The 21,524-nt window shown below is 38.5% G+C and overlaps 1 protein-coding gene across 3 annotated transcripts in view; it reads left to right on the top strand.

Annotated features, from left to right (window-relative positions):
- The window catches only part of AFAP1 (actin filament associated protein 1), a 101,697-nt gene that overhangs the window by 33,729 nt on the left and 46,444 nt on the right, over window positions 1-21,524 (top strand). For 2 of the 3 annotated variants that reach the window (XM_071753438.1, XM_071753439.1), the window contains exons 2-3: window positions 9,609-9,737; window positions 14,377-14,474. In XM_071753438.1, coding sequence (XP_071609539.1) covers window positions 9,611-9,737; window positions 14,377-14,474 — 225 coding nt within the window. In that variant the 5' untranslated portion in view covers window positions 9,609-9,610. Of the gene's footprint in view, window positions 1-9,608; window positions 9,738-14,376; window positions 14,475-21,524 lie in introns of those variants that run through there. The other variant, XM_071753441.1, reaches the window with a different exon arrangement.

Genomic DNA, 21,524 nt, shown 5'->3' on the forward strand with positions numbered 1-21,524 from the left:
AAATGATGAAAAGGAAATTTTTATTAGGAGGCTTTTAAAATAGACTCAGTTTGATAATATTTCTATAAACAGTTTCCAGCTTGTCTTTCTTGGCAAATAAGAGAACAGATTTCTTGCTCAGAGTTTTTGCCCAAAGTCCATGGAATTAGTCCTTCTCTAAAACCAGTATGTTGTAATTTATATATAGGGAATAAGTCTTTGAGACTTCCACTGGATTAAAGGCCACAGAATTAAGATTAGTGAATTAAGATGCTATATTATGGCAGTATATATACTTGATTCTTCTCACATTTTCACTTTTCTTCATGCAGTGTAAATCAGATGCAAATAGGAAACTATTAGGAACAAATGATCACAATGATAAAATGAAATTTCTGTTGTTTCCTTAATGTATGTAATTGTCAAACAACCCCTAGAAATTGGGCTAGGAGGTATAATTTATACAAGCAAGACCAGCGCTGAGTTTTTTATACATTTGACTGTGAAAGACTTTTTATGTTCTTTGAAATATATTTACACTTTAACAATTTACTTTTCTATTCTAATGAATGTGTAGGTGAGCTTAGAAGAAGGAGGGAAAGTAAGAGAACAGAGACTAGAAGCAGGAAGGTTGAGTTCGATTTGTTTCAGAGTCTGCAATTGCAAATAAATCATTTTCCTCTCTCTTGCTGAACGAAGGATCAGGCCACTGTCACCGCCTTTGAGTTGCAAAAAGGATTACTTATGTTGTCTAATAATTATCTGTAGTGCTAAGGAAGACAGCTGTAGCATTAGTTTCTGACTCAAACAGCCACTGTATTAATATCCAAGTGAGCAGCAGCAACAGCAGATGGTGAGATGAGGCAAGGATGCAAATGTTTGCCATTGATATCTGCTACCTTTGTGTGAGAGCCATGGCTGATGCTGGGCTGAGCTGCTGGGGCCCAGTTGCTGCCCAGAACACCAGGTGGCCCTTCCCCAGCCTGGCTCCTCAGGGCTGCTGCCCAGGGCTCATCTGCTACAGGCGTGGCACAGCTTCGTTGTGCTATGATGCAATGGGATAACTTTATTTATAGAGAGTCAGCACATTTTTGATAATACTGAGGCCAACAGATGCAGCAGTCTGTGGTTTCCTAGTTAGGTCATCAGTCTGTGAAAAACACAGCACACGAACTGAGATGAACAAAGCTGAGGTACTTAATGCCTTCTTTGCTTCGGTCTTTTGTGGTAGGACCAGTTGTTTGCAGACCCCTGAGCTGGAAAACAGGGATGGGGAGTAATTTGAAGCTCATAATCCAAGAGGAGATGGCTAGCAGAACTGCTGCACCACCCAGATGGAATACATCCACAGGTACTGAGGGAGGTGGCAGAAGTGCTCCCCAAGCCACTTCCATCATTTATCAGCAGCGGCATTTACTTGCCCTGGCTAACTGGGGCAAGTCCCACCAGACTAGGGATTCACAAATGTGACCGCCATCTACAAGAAGGGCTGAAAGGAGGATCCGGGGAAGTACAGGTGTGTCAGTCTGAGCTCAGTGCCAGGGAAGGTTACGGAGCAGATCATCTTGAGTGCCATCATGCAGCACATGTGGAACAACGAAGTGATCAGGCCCTCAGAGACAAAAAGAGGACCTTGAAGGTTGCTCTGTGGAGCTCCATTAGCAAGTATTAATTCCATTCTTGGCTGAACCTCTAGTTCCTGTGTTTGCAATTTTTTGGAGCAGTCTCTGTTAAAGCCTAGAGGCACCTGGACCATCTCCAGGCTCCTGGCACTCTCTGCCAGTTGGCACAGTAGGACTGTGTAGGGGAACCTTTGGTCACTCTTCTTTTGCATGCTGTACATGGGTATACTGGATACAGGAACTCAGCCTCAGCTCGCCTTTTTTTTTTTTTTTTTTTTTTTTTTTTTTTTTTTTTTTTTTTTTTTTCTTTTCTTTTTTTTATCAGGAACTATAAATAAAAAGTTCATTTTATGAGAAAGAGAAGAAATCAGAGAGACATTGATGTATTAAGAGAATTAACTTGAGGAGCTACAAGGGACAAAGGGAATTGAAAATTCCCCATTTTAGAATTACAGTTTTCCTACTTGATCACAGCTAGCTGAATCCACTGTTGAAATGCATACATTGCTCTTTTCAATAGGTAATATATTTCATGGTTACATTTATGGATTGTGTGTGTTAGAGATGGGTCCAAGTGATTGGTATACCAGAGAAGTTCAGTCTAGTGGTATAATCTGTGTATGTGCATGATGGAGAAAAACATCTGAAGGCATTGTTTAGCAGGAGAGCTGTTCTGTGTCACTCACTGATGGGTTTGCTTAGCCTGGTGTCTCTCCCACCAGCCCAACCTTGTGTGCCCACCAAGCAGTAGGTCACCACTTTCATTATCTGCCTGACACCTCAAACCCTGCAGATGAGTGTCAGATCTGCTACTAAATTTTTTTTTTCCACTAGTACCACACAATTCCAGTGCACAAGACTGCATATGGACCACTATGTTGTTGTTGTTGTTATGCTTGTTATCATTATTTTTAACCATATTACATTATATGTGCTTTATGTGAGCACTTAATCTACTGCTATTCTTGCCTGTGTCTTGGTTTGTGAGCTGCATTCGACATGTTGATTTTACTTTCTCCATAAAACCACAAGTGTCCTGGGGCAACTTGTCTAGGACATTGTTCTTTCTTGAGCATCTGGCTCTGAAAAGTTGTTAAAAGATGGGTACTTGTGAGGGAGGGCCTGTATATGTGTGATTAAGATGATCTTAATGTCAGTCAGGATCCAATGAAGCACTCACAAGGTACTGCAGTGCTTTACTTTTACTTATGTGTCTAAACCTAAACTGAGCCCCAGCTCCTCCTGGGGCCTGGGGTTTGAGGCAGCCCTTCACATCTTCCCACAGATTTTCTGTCTCCTTTTTTGCACTGTGCCAAAACAGCTTTTCTTTTGTGGAATCAGAGCCCATTTTTTAATTCTGTAGAAGCTGCTTATCTCTTGTGGTTTGGAGTAGTGGAGGAGTTGAGCTAATGCAGGAGGCGGTGAATAAGACCTGGAATGTCTTGTCCTGATGAGATGATGTCAGCTGATGTGTTTGGTGGAGATGGTTAAATGGAAGAAATTTCCATTTTCTGCCCTAGCAGGGTAATGGGAGTCCAAAAAGAAAACTCAACCTGAATGCTCACAGTGAGCACAGAGGGGGGAGGGTGGGACTCCCAGCCAGGGCAGCTGGGTATGCACTTGGAGTGAAACTCATATTCTTTTTATTTACAAGGTAGGTAACATGTATTATGGTAAAAAAAACAATTCATGTGGAAAATAAACTTTTAGAGAAAGCCTTCGGCAACTTGATAAAGGTCCACTGTAAGGTTCTGTACTCAGTTATCAGCATTTAATTTTTTTCTACCATGAGTACCATGCAGATAATTACTAATTCAATAAAATAAAATGCTTGTAATACTTTTCCCCTGTTCTTTATTTGTTCTTTCTTTATTAATTTTTCTTTCTATGTTTTCTTTTTTCTTCCTCTTTCCTTTTTTTTTTTTTTTAATAAGTTTGTTTTGGTTTGGTTTTTTTCTTATGAGTTTGAGAACTTGCTTAAAATAAGACATTCTTCTCCAAAGCCTGTGGCAGTGCTTAAACACTGATCTGGACTTTAAAAAATAAACTCCATATCCATCTACCTTGTTTTAGTAGTTACACTGCTGCATTGCTGTCACTCATTGTGTGGCTGAAGCTGATTAAGTAGAATTCTTGGCAGCTTGTTTCTTGTCAAAACGTTCCTTAGTGCATTCTCACGTCTTGTTTTATCACCCAAGTATTGCAACAGCAGCATTTGGAGCTCTGACAGCTTTTTTTGAAAGCTGGTTTTGTAAAAAGCAATTTATTGAAAACTAAAGCAAAAGGAAGACAGAAAAAGGGATACATGTGGGTTGCGGCTGAAATAATCCCTTGAAAGTCATTGAGGTTGATCATAAATATGCATGAGACAGGAGGAGTTTTTAGTAGCTGTGTTTTGCCTCTCTTGCCCCAAGCTGTCTGGAAAAGGAGTTTGTGACAGTCTGGGGAGCTCCAGATTTTAAACAAAAGGTGATTGTTACAAGTTTTTAGAGAGGCTCAAATATCATTTTTATGTTAAAGCATTCTGGTGACAATCCTTGAATGTGTTTTACTTGCTCTGGGCAAATTCTTCATCTTTAAGACTTCATCTGAAATTCAGGGTTCACCCCTTTTTCATACACTCCTACCATTCCTCTCTGTGATACCATGAATCCCCAGGATGATCCTATCTGCTTTCAGGAGCAGATTTTTATCATACACAACAGGTAGAGTTCATCACACCTCATAGGTTATCCCTAACAGGGCATCAAATAAGGGCCAGTCCTGGCACAAAAGAAGGGCAGTTATGAGAAACCTTTCCTACTGAAATGTCTTGTCTTTTAACTTCATGTTCTTCAAACAGCATACCTGGACATTTTTTGATGGACAGGGTTTGGACAGGGATTTCAAATATGTCCTCTACCTTCTGGAAGCATATTGAAGGAAGTAAAAAATTTTCCTAGTGCTAAATATATTATTGATGCCTGCTTCCAGATTTTATCTATTCCTGTGTGAAATTATTGTCCTAGATAATGATAATTATAATTCAGTATTGAAAGGAACTTATCATTAATTACTGAACTTCTGTAACTGCATTCTAGGATTGAGTGAAAGCAAGAAAAAATGATTTTGTGGATTACATCATAATTTAAAGATATGTGTCTCCCCGTGGCTATATTTTCCTCACAGTGTCTCTAATAATGTGAAATACAGACATGGATTTTCCCATGATACTCTGTTATTAGCTTTTTTTAATGAAATACTCATATGGTGACATCTAAAATGAAGGTTGATGACACTGTTTCAATCAAAATGTTTCAGGCTTTGGTTTTGCTTCAAAACTAGATCATATGTCTGGTTCCTCCACTGTTGCTTGTGCACCCAAATGCCAGTTAGGCTTTTTTTTTGTCAGGTTGGGAGGGTCTTTATGTTCCAAGAAGTTTTCACGTGTTGGATCTTGGTAGGCTTCAATCAGATTTTGAAACTTTTTAATCATTCATGCAGCCATCACCAGCTTCAACTTTATTTTTGACAAAATTCCAAAGTATACTGCTAACAGGCTATGGAGGCTTAAATTTTTGAGAGGCGAGAACACAGATACATTGAAGTCAGCCCATATGGTGTATGAGTTAGAAAACATCTTTTTTATTCTGAACAGAACTCCAGCATGAATATTTTTCAGACAATGACTACTATTAGAGGATTATTTATAGGAATATTTATAATTATTAGTATAGAGGTGTATTTAATTTAATATAGCCTTGCAATAAAAGACCACAAAGACAAGGTTAAGGGTGAGACATTAATTTTGAAAACCTTTTAGTGATTACCCAATGTAACACGTGAACGTGCACACTTGCATTGGGTTGTAGTAAGATTCAGATCCACCTGACTTTCCTAAATAGCTTGAAGTTTTTCATCATTGGTATCCATAATTCCAACTAAATTTGTTTTAGAAGTTAAGTGAGATATCCCCCCCCGAAAGCTGGGCTCAAAATGCTGACATAGTTTTTTTGCATTCCTGGAAGATGTGCTTAAGGTAAATACAAGTCTCCCCAGTAGCAGAGGTGTAGCTAGATGAAAGTCTCTGGCCTGTATTCTACAGAAAGTCAGATAAGGTGACAATGTTCTAGTGGATGTCATTGACCTGCTCCTTTCTGGCTTTTAACATTTGTAAATGACAAACTAAATGGAGAAGATTTAAGAAGATTTAAGACCAGAGAAATTTGATTCAACAGTATGCAAGGAACTGATCAACAAGATCTTCTAAAAATTTGAAGTTCAATTTTAATTCCTATTTCTTTGCAGATTTGTACATTGACATTGTTACACATGTATCCATAACAGACATATGGAAGTGCATTTACTTTGTGTGGGGTTTGTATTATATGAAGAAGACAATAATTAATAAAAATTCTTCTTGTCATCCTTTCTGTATTTGTCTGTCTTATTTTTTTAACAGTTTTTCAGTAGATATTAGTTAACTGGAAAATACCTTTAGGTCATATGGGGTGTGTCAAGGTTAAGATTCTGTTGCTGTGATTGACCAGTTGTTTCAATGATCTCATCCATGGCTTTCCTTCCAGTCTGAAGTTCATGTGTGTGATACACTATTGCTGCTAAGAATTTTTAAAATCAGTTTGAAGTGAAAACTTTGTATTCTTTAAAAAATGGTTATTTTAATGATAATTAACCACTATAAATAAATATATATATCTATACTATAAATAAATGTATAATAAATGTATATTTGGGATAATTGCATCATCACACTTTTTTCAGTCCCAGTTGGTTTTAGTTCTGGTTTGGAACAAAAACTACAGTGTGATGTAATTGCCTTCCTCTGATTATTTTTACCTTGGTGTATTCTGTGCTGGCTTGTGTATATAGTTTTATGTGCTGTCATTTGAAAAACTTTAAAACTCTTGAGAGCTAGTCTTGGAAACCCTCCTGGATGCATCATTGTTTTTTTATTTGTACATGGCAATTACAGCAGCTCATTAGGGTCCTATAATTCCTATTGAGCACAGAGTGGACTTCTCATCATTTAACATGGAATGTGATTTTGCTCCTCAGTCGAACTAAAATCTGCTTACTGTTGTGATTACCATCCCTGGGCTCCACCCTGCTTTTCACCACCTGCCACTTACAAGTAATTCCTTTGGCGATGAGAATACAGCCAAAACTGTCAAATAAATTGGACCCTTTTTGAGAGCTTTCTGATTATTATTCTTATTTTGTGGTGATGTCAAATTTCCAAGGGTAATCTCTCACTGGAAGAATATGTTTTTCTTTGGGAATTGCATCACCCTCTCATTTTCAGTCTCCATCTCAGAAGTAATGATTGCTTACTGAAAATATGCATTATGTGGATTCTGTATTATTCATTTTCATTACTTTTTGTGAGAACATCATTACATTTCTGAGAAGGAGAGCAGATCCTTTAATTCAGAAAAATGGGCCAAGGTTTGACAAGGGGCACACTTGTTTTTTCCTGCATATATACAAGTTCATTCGTTGCTATCTTAGAAAAAAGAGCTTTCAGTTCCCTATTTTAAATAATATAGATGAATTCCATTACCATATTTCATTCTCTTCTCTTCTCTTCTCTTCTCTTCTCTTCTCTTCTCTTCTCTTCTCTTCTCTTCTCTTCTCTTCTCTTCTCTTCTCTTCTCTTCTCTCTTCTCTTCTCTCCTCTCCTCTCCTCTCCTCTCCTCTCCTCTCCTCTCCTCTCCTCTCCTCTCCTCTCCTCTCCTCTCCTCTCCTCTCCTCTCCTCTCCTCTCCTCTCCTCTCCTCTCCTCTCCTCTCCTCTCCTCTCCTCTCCTCTCCTCTCCTCTCCTCTCCTCTCCTCTCCTCTCCTCTCCTCTCCTCTCCTCTCCTCTCCTCTCCTCTCCTCTCCTCATTAACTCCCACAAAATAATACACAACCCCAATTTAATACTAGTGGAAAAATAAGAGAGAAAATGTCTAAGTATTTATGCCTTGCATTTTACAACAGCTGCTTAAATTTTATTCTGTTTTCATTCTACCATTTTAAACTAATTTTTTTGACTGCTTGCTTGAAGTCAGTGTCTTCTAAAAGTAAGTTTACCAAGACAGGAAGGGCAAGTCTTCTCATGCTCCGCATTCCTTTGTGATACCCTGCTGGATAATTAAACCACAGGGCTGGACACCAGGTTGAATGTACATGCAGTTCCAGTGAATGCGTTACTAGGCAGTGGTTTTGAGATTTTTGTAAGCACTGTCTCACTGGTATGAGCCTCATCTTATCATCCTTCATCCTTGGCTCCAACCAAGGTTTCTTTGAAAAAAACATCCTCCACTTTGGTGGCTTGATCATTCATGTCAAGGGCCTGTGGTCACCAGTGGCTGTAATGCAGATTTCCTCCAAAGACATGGAGGAGGAGCAGAAGACCACATATTGATGTGATGAGGCCTCAGGAGAGATCTGGACTGATGCTAGTTCCCCAGAATCTCTCCAGCAGTGATTTTCCATCTCTTCTTCTCTTGCATCCTGGTCTCTTTGCAACACTGCAAGTAATATGGTTGTGGAATACTTTGGATTTCCTATGGACTTCTAGACAACTTTTTACTAGAACAGCTAGAGCATAGAGGCAGGTGCAGTCTGCAAATAAATGAGAAAATCTGCAGTCACTGGAAACAAGAAGGGGACAACAGCCTCTTGTAGGACCATATTTGCAGATTTTCCTGTGCAGTGCTGTGTTCAAGTGTTGGATAAAACAAATGCATCTGCACCAAGGGTTGTTTAAACATCCAGTTTTATTCTCAGAAATGGAAAAAAGGATTCCAGGCGCAATTGGGTAAACAACCGTATCAGAAAAAAGTTTTAGGTGTAAATAAGAGCTGGTAAGCGAATAAGCAGTAAAGAATGTACCTGTAGAGGTCTGAAGAGGCCTAGTAGTGGTTGCCGTGTAATGCCCTGAAAATGCTATAAAAACAGGTGTGAGCAAGTAGAGAAAAATTTAAGTAAAGGAATTTTTTTAATGAGGATAGCACTGAGATTAATCCTAGGTGCGGCCCTGAAATGGGGTGGGTGTTTCTCCTCACCTTTTAATGAGGATAATGTCATCAGATACAGAAAGCATGGAAATGTGAACTATTATGCTCAAGATGAAACTTTAACTAAAAATATAAAGTGCACTTAAGAAAGAAAAGCTGAGAATCTTAGAGTTCTCCGAGAGAATTAAAGCATGAAAATGTGGTTCAATACCATAGGCTTCTCATGAATCTGACAAATAGGTATTGTCTGATTAGGCTGTAAAAATTATAAGTATGGTCTGAGCAACTACCATCATTAAGACCATTCAAGATTTTAGAAGTTATTGGAAAGGAGAAAAAGTAGAAATATGCTTATGAAGTTTGTGGATTTAAAAAAAGGAGAAACATTGGGAATACAGAGAAAGAATGTCACTTTTTGTACAAAAAAATTGTGATCTAGAACAGTATAAATAGGATGAAATACAAAGTACAGTCATGAAGAATCTGTGGAGTAATAAGAAATTATGTGACAAGTTATTGTCTTTGCAAGTTATAACAAAAAAGCATCACTGTAAAAAAGGAATACCTTCTTTCTTTTTCCCACAGCAAACGGAAGAAATAAGATGAGAGAGAGACTTTCCATAAAGAAATTTTAACAAACTTCTGCTTCTTCTGCACTTTGAAATTGTTTGTTGAAGGGAGAAGAGCCAAAGTGGCACTGCTGGAAAAACAGATGGCCACCACCTCTGCCCTTACTTTTTGTCTAGTGCTGGCTTGATGATATAGTATGTGAAAAGAACTGTCTTTTTTGCATCAGTTTTGAAATATGTGCTACAAGGGCCAGTAGTCCTCACTAAGAGACTAGTAGGTTGGCTATGATAATGATTACAGTCTTGTTTGCATCAGGGAGGAGCATACATTTTTTAAGAAATGCTAGAAAATAACTGAGAATGTGAATAAATCAGTATTAGCTCTGTTTTTTCTAAAGGGATTTTTTAAAAAAATTATTTCTCTTTTTTGTCTTTCAGCCATGGAAGAGCTACTAGTTGAGCTGCGCCTGTTTCTTGAACTTTTGGACCATGAATATCTAACTTCAACTGTCAGGGAGAAGAAGGCAGTAATAACTAACATTCTCCTGAGGATACAGTCATCTAAAGGTCAGTGTCAGGGGTGGGTTTTCTCACATGCAGAATTCACAAAGTAAATCTGTGCTCAGTGAAATAGCTTTAAGGGCTAAAGACATGCCCTAAACTGAAGGAAGAAAGAAAGACAGGGTGAAGCCAAGGTGTAACTTTCCTGAATACTTTCCTTCACGTTCATCAATAAAATATAGCAAAAGGTATACTGAGAGTACCTTGGGTGCACATAGATTAATCCAGCAACAAAATTTCATGCTTGATAAAATGTTTTCACTGCTCCTAATATAGTGGTTACTTCACTTAATTTGTGGCAACAGTACTTTTTATGAGTTTTAATGGACAATTAATCATGCTGCATCAGGGAGTGCTGGCCACAGCTCCATCTGTGGGTCCTGCGTGCTGCATCTCTGTCCAATGACCCAAATCCATCAAAAGGCTTGATACTGAGTTGGTGCATGGCTGGCACAGGAATGCCAAGCAAAATCTAGGAGATGACCATCAGCATGTTTTGTTTGCACATTACCATTTTGATTGCATAATCATTTTTGTCTCCATCAAGAGTATGGAACTGAATGCAGCATGAATGATTCACAGCATGACAGCCTTTCCATGGAGCCTATATGATGGCTATTCCTCACAATTTTTTTAAATAGCACTCATATGTTCTCACAGCACCTTTCTGTATGCAGTGGCACCTGGGATATAAGATGCCTGTCTCTCTTATGTTGGACAGAGATACTGTCACTGTAAATCCTCAATGTTTAGATTTTAGAATTGAAGAAAAATGTCACATCGTGAGCAGTTGAATTTCTTGTGATTTATTTCTTCTCCAGTGCTAAAAAAGCATGCAGTGCTTCTCCCCAGCAGTAAAAAAACCAAACTAAACCAAAACATTTTTGCCACAGAACTTAAGTCCAAGGAGATCAGCCTGAAAAGAATGGTTGTCCTCCTTTATGTTTTGACATTCCTAGAGCCTCGTCACTATTTTTACTTTACAACTGAGGAAAGGAGGCAGGTTCCAATTTCACATATTATGGAAGGAGGCTTCATGTTCCAAAATGTGATCAAAATACACTAAGTTCCACAAAACCAAAATCTGTATCTCAGAACCTGCAATTTGATATGGTTAGAAACAGCTGAATTTTACAGGAATTCCAAATAGCCTCAAAAATGCTGATCTGACACTGCATGTTCTTGTAATCTTCTCCACTAGGTGCATTAAGAAAAACATTTTACCTCCTCAAGGAGTCAGACAAAATGCTCTTGCCAGCTTTGCAAACACATATAGATATTTAGATATTTCAAAGAAAAGTCATAAAAGTGATCAAAGGATCCAGAAATGCAATTTCAGATTATCCAGAGTGAGGTATCATAATTAAACTTGATATAAGAAAGGAATGACAGAATGAGCTTTTGGAACTGCACAAAAAAAAGCAGATTGCAGTGGCAGAGTGTTTATTTCAAGATGGAAATAAAGCACATGTTTTGAGCACTGAAGCTATGAACTAAGGGAAGAGCTTTGTAGGGTCTGTATGCCTTTGTTGGCATTTTATCAAGATAGAATATTTTGCTAAACGGTATGGTCTAGTTCAAACAAGAATTAATTCAAGGAAATTCCATAGTTCAGTTAAGCAAGAGGTCATAGGACTGTGCTTTATATAAATTCTATTTTATGGATCTGCAGTTTAAATAGAATATAAACCAGCATGGGCTCTCAAAAAGCACACTGCTTCTCTTCCTATGCTACTCATTCTTGCTCATCATGTGTTGCATCACTCTTTTATGATAGCACAAACATTATTTGCTGCTTTTTTTTTTTTTTTTTTTTTTTTTTTTCTGTTTAGTCCTAACCAGTTTCACTTCCTTGGCCTGGTTCAACCTGAGGCCACACACATGCTTATGTTGGCACAAAGGAGGGGCTGGTGCAGGGTCAAGAACAAGGCAGGGAAGGAGAGGAGCTGCCTCCTTGGGAGCCTCACTGTCCTGTGCTGGCTTAGAGTAAATGTGAAACTACCCATGGAGTCATGTACTTTACTGGAGCTGACCCTGATGCTTTTTTTAAAATCAGTTATAACATTCTACTCCCATCCCTTTAAAACTATTAGTCTCTTCGTTAAAATTAAAAGCAATAAAAGATGCATAAACCCACAGTACTCTGTAACTAAGCTGAACTGTCATTTGGAGTGTTTTTAAAAAGGTTGTTTTACTCCACCCACATAACTCCATGACAGCTCTTGGGTGGTTGGCACAGACTTAGAGGTCTGAGGACTATACTGAGGTCATCCTCTTTGTATGCATTTGCAAAAATCAACTGTGTGAATCCAACAGGATATTTCAGTTGCTGGAGCAAACCATCGAAGATCAACAGGGAATGGCAATGAAGGATCTGTGCATCTGGGAATTGGCTGGGTTCTTTCTAACATCTGGAAATTGGCAAATATATTTTTCTTTATAAAGGTGTGGAAATCATTATAATGGGCTGGTTGGCTTTCAGTAAAGCACTTTAAACTCAGTAAGTTCTCACTTGGGGAATTCTTGAGAAGTCTTTTGCCTTGTTTTGTTACATCTCCCAAATGCACACTGTTTTCTTAATTTAATATCTATCAAGCAGAGAGAACTGGGCCAGGCAGATGTATTCTTCAGGTAGCTGCCTGGCCTTGACCTGTCCCTTGTCCAAACCAGTTGTTTCTTTGAATAGCTGGCAAATCTATAAACTTTGTTTTTCTTCTTGAACCTTGGCATGCCATGTGGGTTGTAGGTCTGAACAAAACACTTGGCATTTCCTTCTAAAACTCAGACTTTATTCTAAAACGCAAAGACACAGTTTAGTTTGGAGTAAGAACTGTTGGTGGATTTAGTCCTTTAATATGACTGTCAACATTGCTTGTTTTCCTTAAAGGGTCCTAATGCTGTAAACCTGTAATGATTATTTTGCTGCATAATTTGGTGGGAGAAAATAAATGTTAGAGAGGGTTCTTGCTTAAACACACGTAGTTTAAAACTGGGGGAAAAAATTGTTTTACAAAGCAAATATAATTCACTTGGAATACTTCTTTTTTCCAGTAAAAACCCCTTCATATTTGACCTTTGGTTATTATGGAGGGCATGGGAGACTTGAATACGGACAGTCATTATATGAATTCATCCTACATGAAGAGGAACAAATGAAAGCTATAGCCCCCCAGGAATTATTAGAATGTTTCCCTAGACTAATCCCCCTCTTCATTTGCAAGGAAGAAACATGAATCTGTGGCCTTTAGAGCCAGTTTATTTTATCAGTGTTTTTTTAATCCATGACTTCACAGCCAGTGGGTCTGGGTTATTATGAAAAGAAATATTTCATCATTGATTACATTTTTGAGAATTATATGATCTTGACCAAAAGACATCCATTTGACTATGTAAATATATTTTAAAAACTAAACTAAACACTAGGAGCTCAGTTCAGGTTAGGCATAAGCAGGGTACAATACATTGACTGAATTTTTGCCAGAACATTGAGGAGATGCACCCAAATCTCCCTTTTGATATTTACAAAACTAAATGATATCATGTTCCTGTGAAATGAGTTCAAGTGGGATTTAAATTTTTGTGCCAAAAACTCAGAATGAGTGGGTTGCTTGTCTTTTTCCGTGTCAGGGAGGGAAGATGCAATAGTGATATGAAGAACTCTCAAAGCAGCTTTTATATTCAACTGCTTTTCCCTTTTCAAATTTGCCTGGAAAATGATGGTATTATATTAAAAAAAAAAAAAAAAAAAAAAAAAAAAAAAAAAAAAAAAAAAAAAAGAGAGAGAGAGGAAGAAGGAAATAATGGGAAAACATGTTCAGTGTGCAGTTCTGTTAATGGTGAGCTGGTTAGGGCAGTGTCCCCCCCTCAGTAGCATGCTCCAGGTTGGGGTGTTTTAGAATCCTACATCTCCCAGGAACTGTGCACACTTGCTCCATGGCTGTGTGAGCAGTGGTTGTGGAGACAGAGGGAGCACGGGTGCTGTGTGCTTGGATGAATAGTTGTTACCACTGCAGGCAACATGTTCTTCTGTCCTCTTGCCCACTCTTTTGACATGAAAGGTGGATATGGGACTTATTTCTGCATGATGGCCATGCCCATCCCAAATGTGCCATGGGAACAGCTGTTGCTTATCTCCACTGGTAAAAAGCAGCCATTGACATGTGCAGAGACTGCACATGTTTTGTTCACTTTATGGTGCCTTTTCAGTGTTCACAAGTATGGTGTATCCCCCCCATTAGTGGTTTTACCCATATGGTAGATGCCTGGCAAAGTGTTGGAATTTTAGCTGTTTTAAGTCTTTCAAGGCAAACACCATCTTACAATAAAACTATCCATCTAGAACTGAAAGACTGATGGATAGATGGAGTGATTTCCTGTAATTTTTTTCTGTGTCTGGTATTTGTTGATCCAAGTAGCATATATGTCATTATCATATAGAGTAAGTATGTGTTCTGCTTGATTAAATTCCTGAGTTTTCAGGATTCTTTCAGTTCTGCCTCAATTACTGCACTTGGGAGGTAGTTTGTGAGCAGCACTGCATGCCAGATTTGAGTGTGTGACAGTCAGACATGAAGTCCATGTGTGGAAAAAGTGTCCTGTTTGTATCCATCAAAAATGTTAATTGATATCTGTTGCTCTTCCACAGATTTTGAAATAAAAGAACATGTACAGAAGCAAGAAGTTTCCAACAATTTGCCAGCACCTCCTCAAATGCCTCTACCAGAAATACCTCAACAGTGGCTGGTGAGTATTACTTTATAAATATATAAATACATATATAACAGATAATATATTTGTGATAAGCACTAACAGAAATGTTTACAAGGGAAAGGAACCTGCAGGTCCAGGGAAATGATTATTCTGCTCAGCTCTGCTCTGGTTGAGGGAGCTGGGTTCAACTTGAAGAAGAAAAGGTGGTGATATTCACTGTGGTGATACAAAACCAGGAAGAGGTCATCAGCAAAGGCTGTAGAATTTGAGTAGCAGAAGCCTGAACAACTTAACCTTAACCTCAAAGTTGATCTGCCTTATGCTGGAGGTTGCCTTGTCCAAACTCACAGATTCCAGCCAGTTTCTTACAGTTCTAAGGATCAACTTTCCCTGCAGCGAGTCTTATGAGAACTCATGACTTCCTCTTGATAGCTGAAAAATTCAAGTACAGGGTTTTAAAATGAAGGAAGAATACTTCCTTTTTTAAATAAAGTCCTGAGTGCCCTTCTGTATGCATTCTCTGGGTAATTCCCTGCAGGAAATTCCCTGCAGAACATGTAGAAGTGTATGTGCTCAGAGATGTTTATAGCAAAGATATTGTATGAGATCTGTAATTCAGTTCCTCCAGCTGGGAGCAGTTGTCCTGTTACTATAAACAAGTTTTAATTCTTCTCTGGTACTGACTTTACAATAGATATGAGGGAAACATTTTCAGCATTTTTTTTTAAAGAAGTGTAATCAAATAATGGTTTAGCCCATTGAAAGGCAAACACCATCTTACACTAAACATTGATTGTGCATGGTGATAGACAGTCCTTGGAGACCTGCATTCATTTGGTGAAGGAGGAACTAAAGACACAGCTTATGGGGGCAGAACAGTTGGATGACTGATGTCCTGCTTCAGTTTAGTGTGTTACTCTGTAATGTATTATTCTCCATTTGTGCTCAGTTCTATGAGATAAACCAGTAACTTTTTATGAACATATGAACTTATGTATCAGGTCAAACTCTTGGCCAGCCTTTTGTAATAACTTTTATTTGATAAATAATGCTAGGTACAATGCTAGGTTTGTTTGCACAGCAAACTAAAACAAAACATCAAACATGGATTATGTAGACTACCTTAATCATAGTTTCTCCCTAAATGCTTCCAGCTTTTGGTTTGTGATGTGAACAAGTTTTTAAAATTTATTTTAATTCTACCTAATCTAGTGAGATATGCTGAATGAGAGTGTTTATGCTAGAAACATTCATATCCAGAGTTGGTATATATGCTGTAGCAAAATTCAGCTAAGAAGGATGCTATGTTATTATGCAATAATAACATTGTGCAAGTTTAGAATGGACAAGGAAGTGATTTTATTAATATGCAGTGAAACCTGGAGAATCCATTTCATAAGTTAACAGTGCCTTATTAAAGCATTATTTTTCTTGAATTCAAGATGCATATAGCATAAATAACAAGATAAGGGGCTGATGAGAGGCAGGAAAACTGTGTAAAATGCACATGTCTTTGAAATGTAGACTTCAGGTGCTAGCTTCATAAACTGAAGCCACTTGAGATCCTTGTTCTTTCATATTTATGTAGATTTAATATAATAAATTGGCTTTGAAGAGAAAAGAAAGACAACTGGCTTATTTTTCCTTTCTGCTATACTAATGCGTAAATTTCCTTAAAAGCTGCAGTGAGTGAAACAGTGAAGTATGAATTAGGTCCAGGAAGTCAACGTTCTTTTTCTGTAATAATTTGGATTAGATTTGGGAGTAACAAAAAGATTTCTCTGAGATACAGTGGAAATTACCCCAGAAGTTGACACAGTTAGAGCTGCATGGTTTTTTCATACTGAGTTTGGTAAAATTGAGTTTGAACACGACCCTCCCTGTGTGGACAGTTTCATTTTGTTGGCCACCAAGTTGATCTGTTTTCTCCATAGTGACAGAACCTGATTTTCGACAGTTTTTCTGTGTTTCTGTGGCTGCTGTCAGGCAGGGATTGGCTCAAGGCTCTCTTCCTGGGGTTGGTGCAACATAGAGATCAGCCAGAAACCGTCCCAGGCCTCTTGGGGTCGTGCATTATCCAAATACAGACTACAAGTGGCACTATTTTAAGACTTTAGCACATTGTAATTTGTGAAAGAGATGACAGACTGCTGTTATCCTGCAAAAGATCAGGTGAAGGACAAAACTGTCAGCTGCTTGACTACTAACCACCAGGGAAAGCTCAAACCCAGTCTGACTGTTCAAAAACTTCTCCTGAAGGTATGTTGAGCTATTGGAATTGACCATTAGCTGTTTTCTGAAAACGTTTCTTTATTAGATGTCTCTTTGTTGGCCCCTCATTAGTATTAGATATGATCAGAGATTGTTGTATTATCTTTCTTTTCACACCAGGCTGGACACCAGTGATAGTGGCTAAGATTTAACTTTCTCTCCCATTAATGCTTCTGCACAGTGATTTTCAACCTACCTCTAATCAGTAGGATTGGAGAAATTTGTAGCTGATGATGTTAGTCTGTATGTAATGAGGTTGCTCAGTGACACAAGTGCAGCCTATCTCTTCTAGCCAGTTTTCATGGACTGTGCTTTCCTAATTGAATGGAAAAAATTCCTTTTGCCCTCTAGGGGCTGGGAAATTCTGCTCCAGGTTTCTCTTCTACACATGGCAAGTTGGAAGTCACACTGCATGGCACCTCTTTTTGTCAGCCATTCAGGACAGAAAGTTTTTCCACTTCCTGAAGAACATCTAGTGGTTGTCTCTGCCTCCAGTGGAAACAAAACTTGCTGCAGGAACATAGGAGTTTATGGGAAGCAGGAATCAATAGCTTTAAATAAAGTATGCACTGTTTTAGTACCTGTGTTTTAGCACAGCAGTTATTGAGTGTGATGGAAATTAGAGTTCATTTACACCACTGTTTCTTTTTGTGGCACTCAAGGGATTCTGTGTGCAGAAATGTTTAGTCTGAATTGGTGTTTAAGCTTTTACTTATGTAAAGATGTGTGGGTGGGAAGGAATTCAATACTCCTTAAAGTAGTGCCAGGAACCAAAAATATGTGTGGGCAGGTGCTGTGCAAGGTTTCCTTTGTAAATCTGTAAACAGACCAGCCTATTTGCTCAGGCCAAATCTTGTATCAGCTTTGTTATTCATCAGCCCATGAACAAAGAATATAAAATTAATTTTATTTAAAGACTTGTTGCTCATAATTTAAACAGTCTCCAGTTATTAAAACAAATTGAAGCCCAGAGAGTTTTCCTGAGCTCAGTGGGCTTCGGACCAGGTCTCAAAATTGCAGGACAAAGTTGGAGCTTGTGTATACTTGAATAAAGCAAATCACTAAGCACACAGTCTCTTAGTAATTCTCTTATGCTGTATACAGTCCTGTGGCTTCATCTGGTCTAGCAGAGTTTCTGTCAGGCTTTGAAAGGACAAATACTTGCTTGCTTCAGCCAGTGCATACAGCTCCTTCAGATAGCCAGCAAAGTAAAAGCTGCAGATAAAGGATGAGAGCTTAAGGACAACTCCAAGTCCTCCAGCAGAGCTGAAACACCACTTGCTTGGGTGTATTAATATGTCCTTGCTAGCAGGAATACAGCCCCAGCAGCTGGGGTAGCTTTGCCTGGGTGAGCAGCAGAGGGGGAAATCCTTGTGTTTGAAATAGGGTCAGATCAGTTTGTCCTGTACCATCCTTGCTGCGAGGCCTTGTGCCTGGGATCCTGTTTTCTGCATCTCTGCATCAGCAGCTATTTGTATGATATTCACCTGTGCTTGACAGGCAAGAAGCAGTGCTAGATGATGGGTTTGGAGGAATGACAGAGGTAATGTTCTGTGTGTACCTCAGTGCTGCTGGTGGTTTAACACCTGTGACCCCATCACTGCACTGCCACCAAGTTGCCTTGTAGTGCATTTTCCACTGAGCCAATAGAATAAAATGCAATGTGTCCTGCTGCTTGAATGTGCCTGAGGATTACTGGCATAAATTATCCACAGCATGACTGTGACAGAATATGTACAGCTTCCAAGCATTTGCTTGTCATATTACATCTGACAGTCAGTGATTTCAGTGCACTGTGCAGGCCAACAAAATCAAATACAAGCAGCACACTTGGCTATTTGGTATGATTTTCACAGTAAAATTGAGTATATATTTTATTTTTCTTGGAATATCGACAACTTAATAATTATTTCACTACAACAAGTGTCCAGCAAGATGCCAGAACCCCTGTAGATACAAATCAAAAGAATAGGTCATCTTCCTCCAACCCTTTCCTGCAATGTACACAGTCACTCTGCAGGGGTGTTTCATATAAATGGATTTCCTATTTCAGAGAAGCAACTTGACAATCTTCCTTTATCTGGCTGTTTGTAAGGTATACTCTCAGATATTTATTAGAAAACACTGAAAGGAGACAGTGTCCTTGGAGAAGAAAAAAACACATCCTGAAATAAATGGATTTTTAAGGTGATACGTCACCGATTGCAGTAATTATTCTTTAAACAGCAACCAAAAGATTGCCAGTCTTTAAAAGATTCTTCTGAAATGTGTAGTCAGGCTAGTATTGTAACAAAAACAAGGGGCTTATATGCCAGGAGGGTATTTATGAATCTTTATTTTATCTTGTTTTTTCTTCTAATACTAAGAATCTGTTCTTATTTTCCATTCTTCTTAAAAGATAATCTTAAAATAGTATTAGCCTTGGGGTTTCTCTCCTTGCAGAAAAATTTTAAAAGCCACAAAGAGAAATTCAACTACAATTCAGTTGTTTCATTTGGAGCTGGCTGGAAGTCTCAGTTTGAACAAATCCCAGCATGTTCTTCTGTAATGAAGGAAAGACTAAACTGGCCTTTTTGATTATCCAATGCAGTCACTCTTTCTGCAGACAGTTACAAAGTATCAACACTTTAAGAAAATTACCAAAATCTATTTACTAGCACTTATGTTCATTTAGCCCATGATTTCTATTTGAAAGGCTGTTCCACAACTCTGGTGTTCATTGCCAGCTTCTGTCTTTGTGTTAAAATAGCTTTTTTCCCTTACCTCAATAACTTTGCTTCAACTATCCTTTGAAATCACAATCATACTCCTCTTGTGTTTCATTTCACTGAATTGTGTATAAGAAAGGCTCTATCAGTTGCATTTTGAGCTGTAGTTTAATTCTATTCAATGAGTTCTCCTGTCACCATTTCTCCTATGCACGTGCTATAGGTTCATATTCTATTTTGATCAAGAGTGGCCAGAACATCAGTCTTCTAGACATGATTCATGGAATACTTCTGGATGTCACACATGATTGCATAAGAATTAAGGACTAATCAGTGTTTTCAGCTTCTTTTTTGTTGATCTTGTCTTGGAGGACACTGTAGTTTCCGTTCTCATTTTCCCTGGCTGGGGTTGGTGCATTATTGTTAATGATTTATTGCATATTTGCAAGTGGCATCACAGAAAAGTTTTAGTTAAAGTAACCACCTTCTCAGTTTACTTACAATAGACTTTTATAGCAATACACCATATTGCAATCTGCTTCATCTCTTAAGTTCCTAGCTTCCTTTAACTGGAATTCACACTGAATCTGGATCAGCTCAGGTCAGGCTTAGTATGGGATTCAACTGCTGCATTGTGAAGCTGTATGGCCTCTTTTCTGCCTTTACTATATGCTGATGAGCCTTGACCTCCATACAAGAGAGTTGTTGTCTGAGGCTAAAGCCTCAGAGTTGTTGGGATACTATCCCACCATTTTTCATCATATGTTCACACTTTGTAGCCGCAGGTTTTTGGTTTTTTGTTTCTATGCTTTAGTTGTCCATAAAACACCTTCCCTGTGTCTATAGTTAGGGACCAGCCTATTTGCTTCCCTAAACATTCTCATTAATATGCTGTGCAGAAACACATGAGAAGGGAATTAGGCCAGTATGTACCAAAGTCTTGTCTTGTTTCTGTTTGATGCAGTCTTCAGGCCCTTAGAGAATACTGTTCTGTTGGAAATGATGTTGCCCACATTTTTCTCACCATATTGTTTTGTCAGCACTTCTGTGTCTCCTGGATGAGCTTATTAACTCCTGGAATAGGAAGGTGATTTTGTCTTTGCTGGGGATACAGGCACTTCTCTGAGCACAGTTACAATAACCATCTCTGACTGAAGGCCCCATGCTGCTTCAAATTCAGATAATCTTTCTCATGTAATATCCATTAAAGTGTTTCCCAGCACTAATTAAAGCCCATTTCTCTTTTTCATACACCCAAACCCTTTACTTGATAAGAGTCAACTTTATTGTTTTGTCTGAGTAATGCTTCCAGCTCACTGTTTAATAACCTTTTATAATAAAACCTGAAGGATATGAAAGTGTCATGGTTTTGTTGCTGGCTCATCCTTTTTCACTTTTGAATTATTTCCCTGGATCTTCTTGTAATTCCTTGGAGTTTGGAGTTTATTTCCACATTGTGGAAATAAATATTGAGTTGAAATAAACTCGAGTTTGGGCTTAACTCCTTCCAGCTCTCCATCCTTCCGGTGGTGCATTCTGGGCTCCAGTCTCCTCAGTTTTTACTTAATATTTGAAATGTTAGTTAAATACAATGACAAGAACTGAGACTTAAGATTATGTCTGGGTGCTCCTGCAAACTCATGTTGCCATCAGAGCAGTTCAAGAACCAAGCTGGTTTCCTGTTCAGTTGATACACTGTGTTGGTTTTTGCTGCTTCAATTTGATCCGCTTTACCTTCCTGTTGCTTAGGTAAAGAGGTCATTGGATTATCTAAGAAGGAATCAGATCAGCTGTTTTGTGAAATGGTAACTCAGTGCCTGGTGAGGTTCCTGTGTAAATGCTCTCCAGTCTTCAAATCAAACTGTGGAGCCATAATATGCCCTGATTCAACCTTAAAATGCGAGCAAGCCTGTTCAGATCCCTTTCCCATCATCAGGATGTGCTTGCTGAGGCTGCAGTCTGTTAGTGGTCACTAGACTAATCATTTTTCCAGAGATACCTTTAATTAGGCCTTCACCCCTGAGTCAGCAGTCACACACAGGCTGCATCAGATCTACCCCCCACTTCTTTGAGGACAGCATACAAAGTATGTACCTTCTTTTCT

This window comes from Heliangelus exortis, chromosome 10, assembly GCF_036169615.1.
Source record: "Heliangelus exortis chromosome 10, bHelExo1.hap1, whole genome shotgun sequence".
Classification (NCBI taxonomy): domain Eukaryota; kingdom Metazoa; phylum Chordata; class Aves; order Apodiformes; family Trochilidae; genus Heliangelus; species Heliangelus exortis.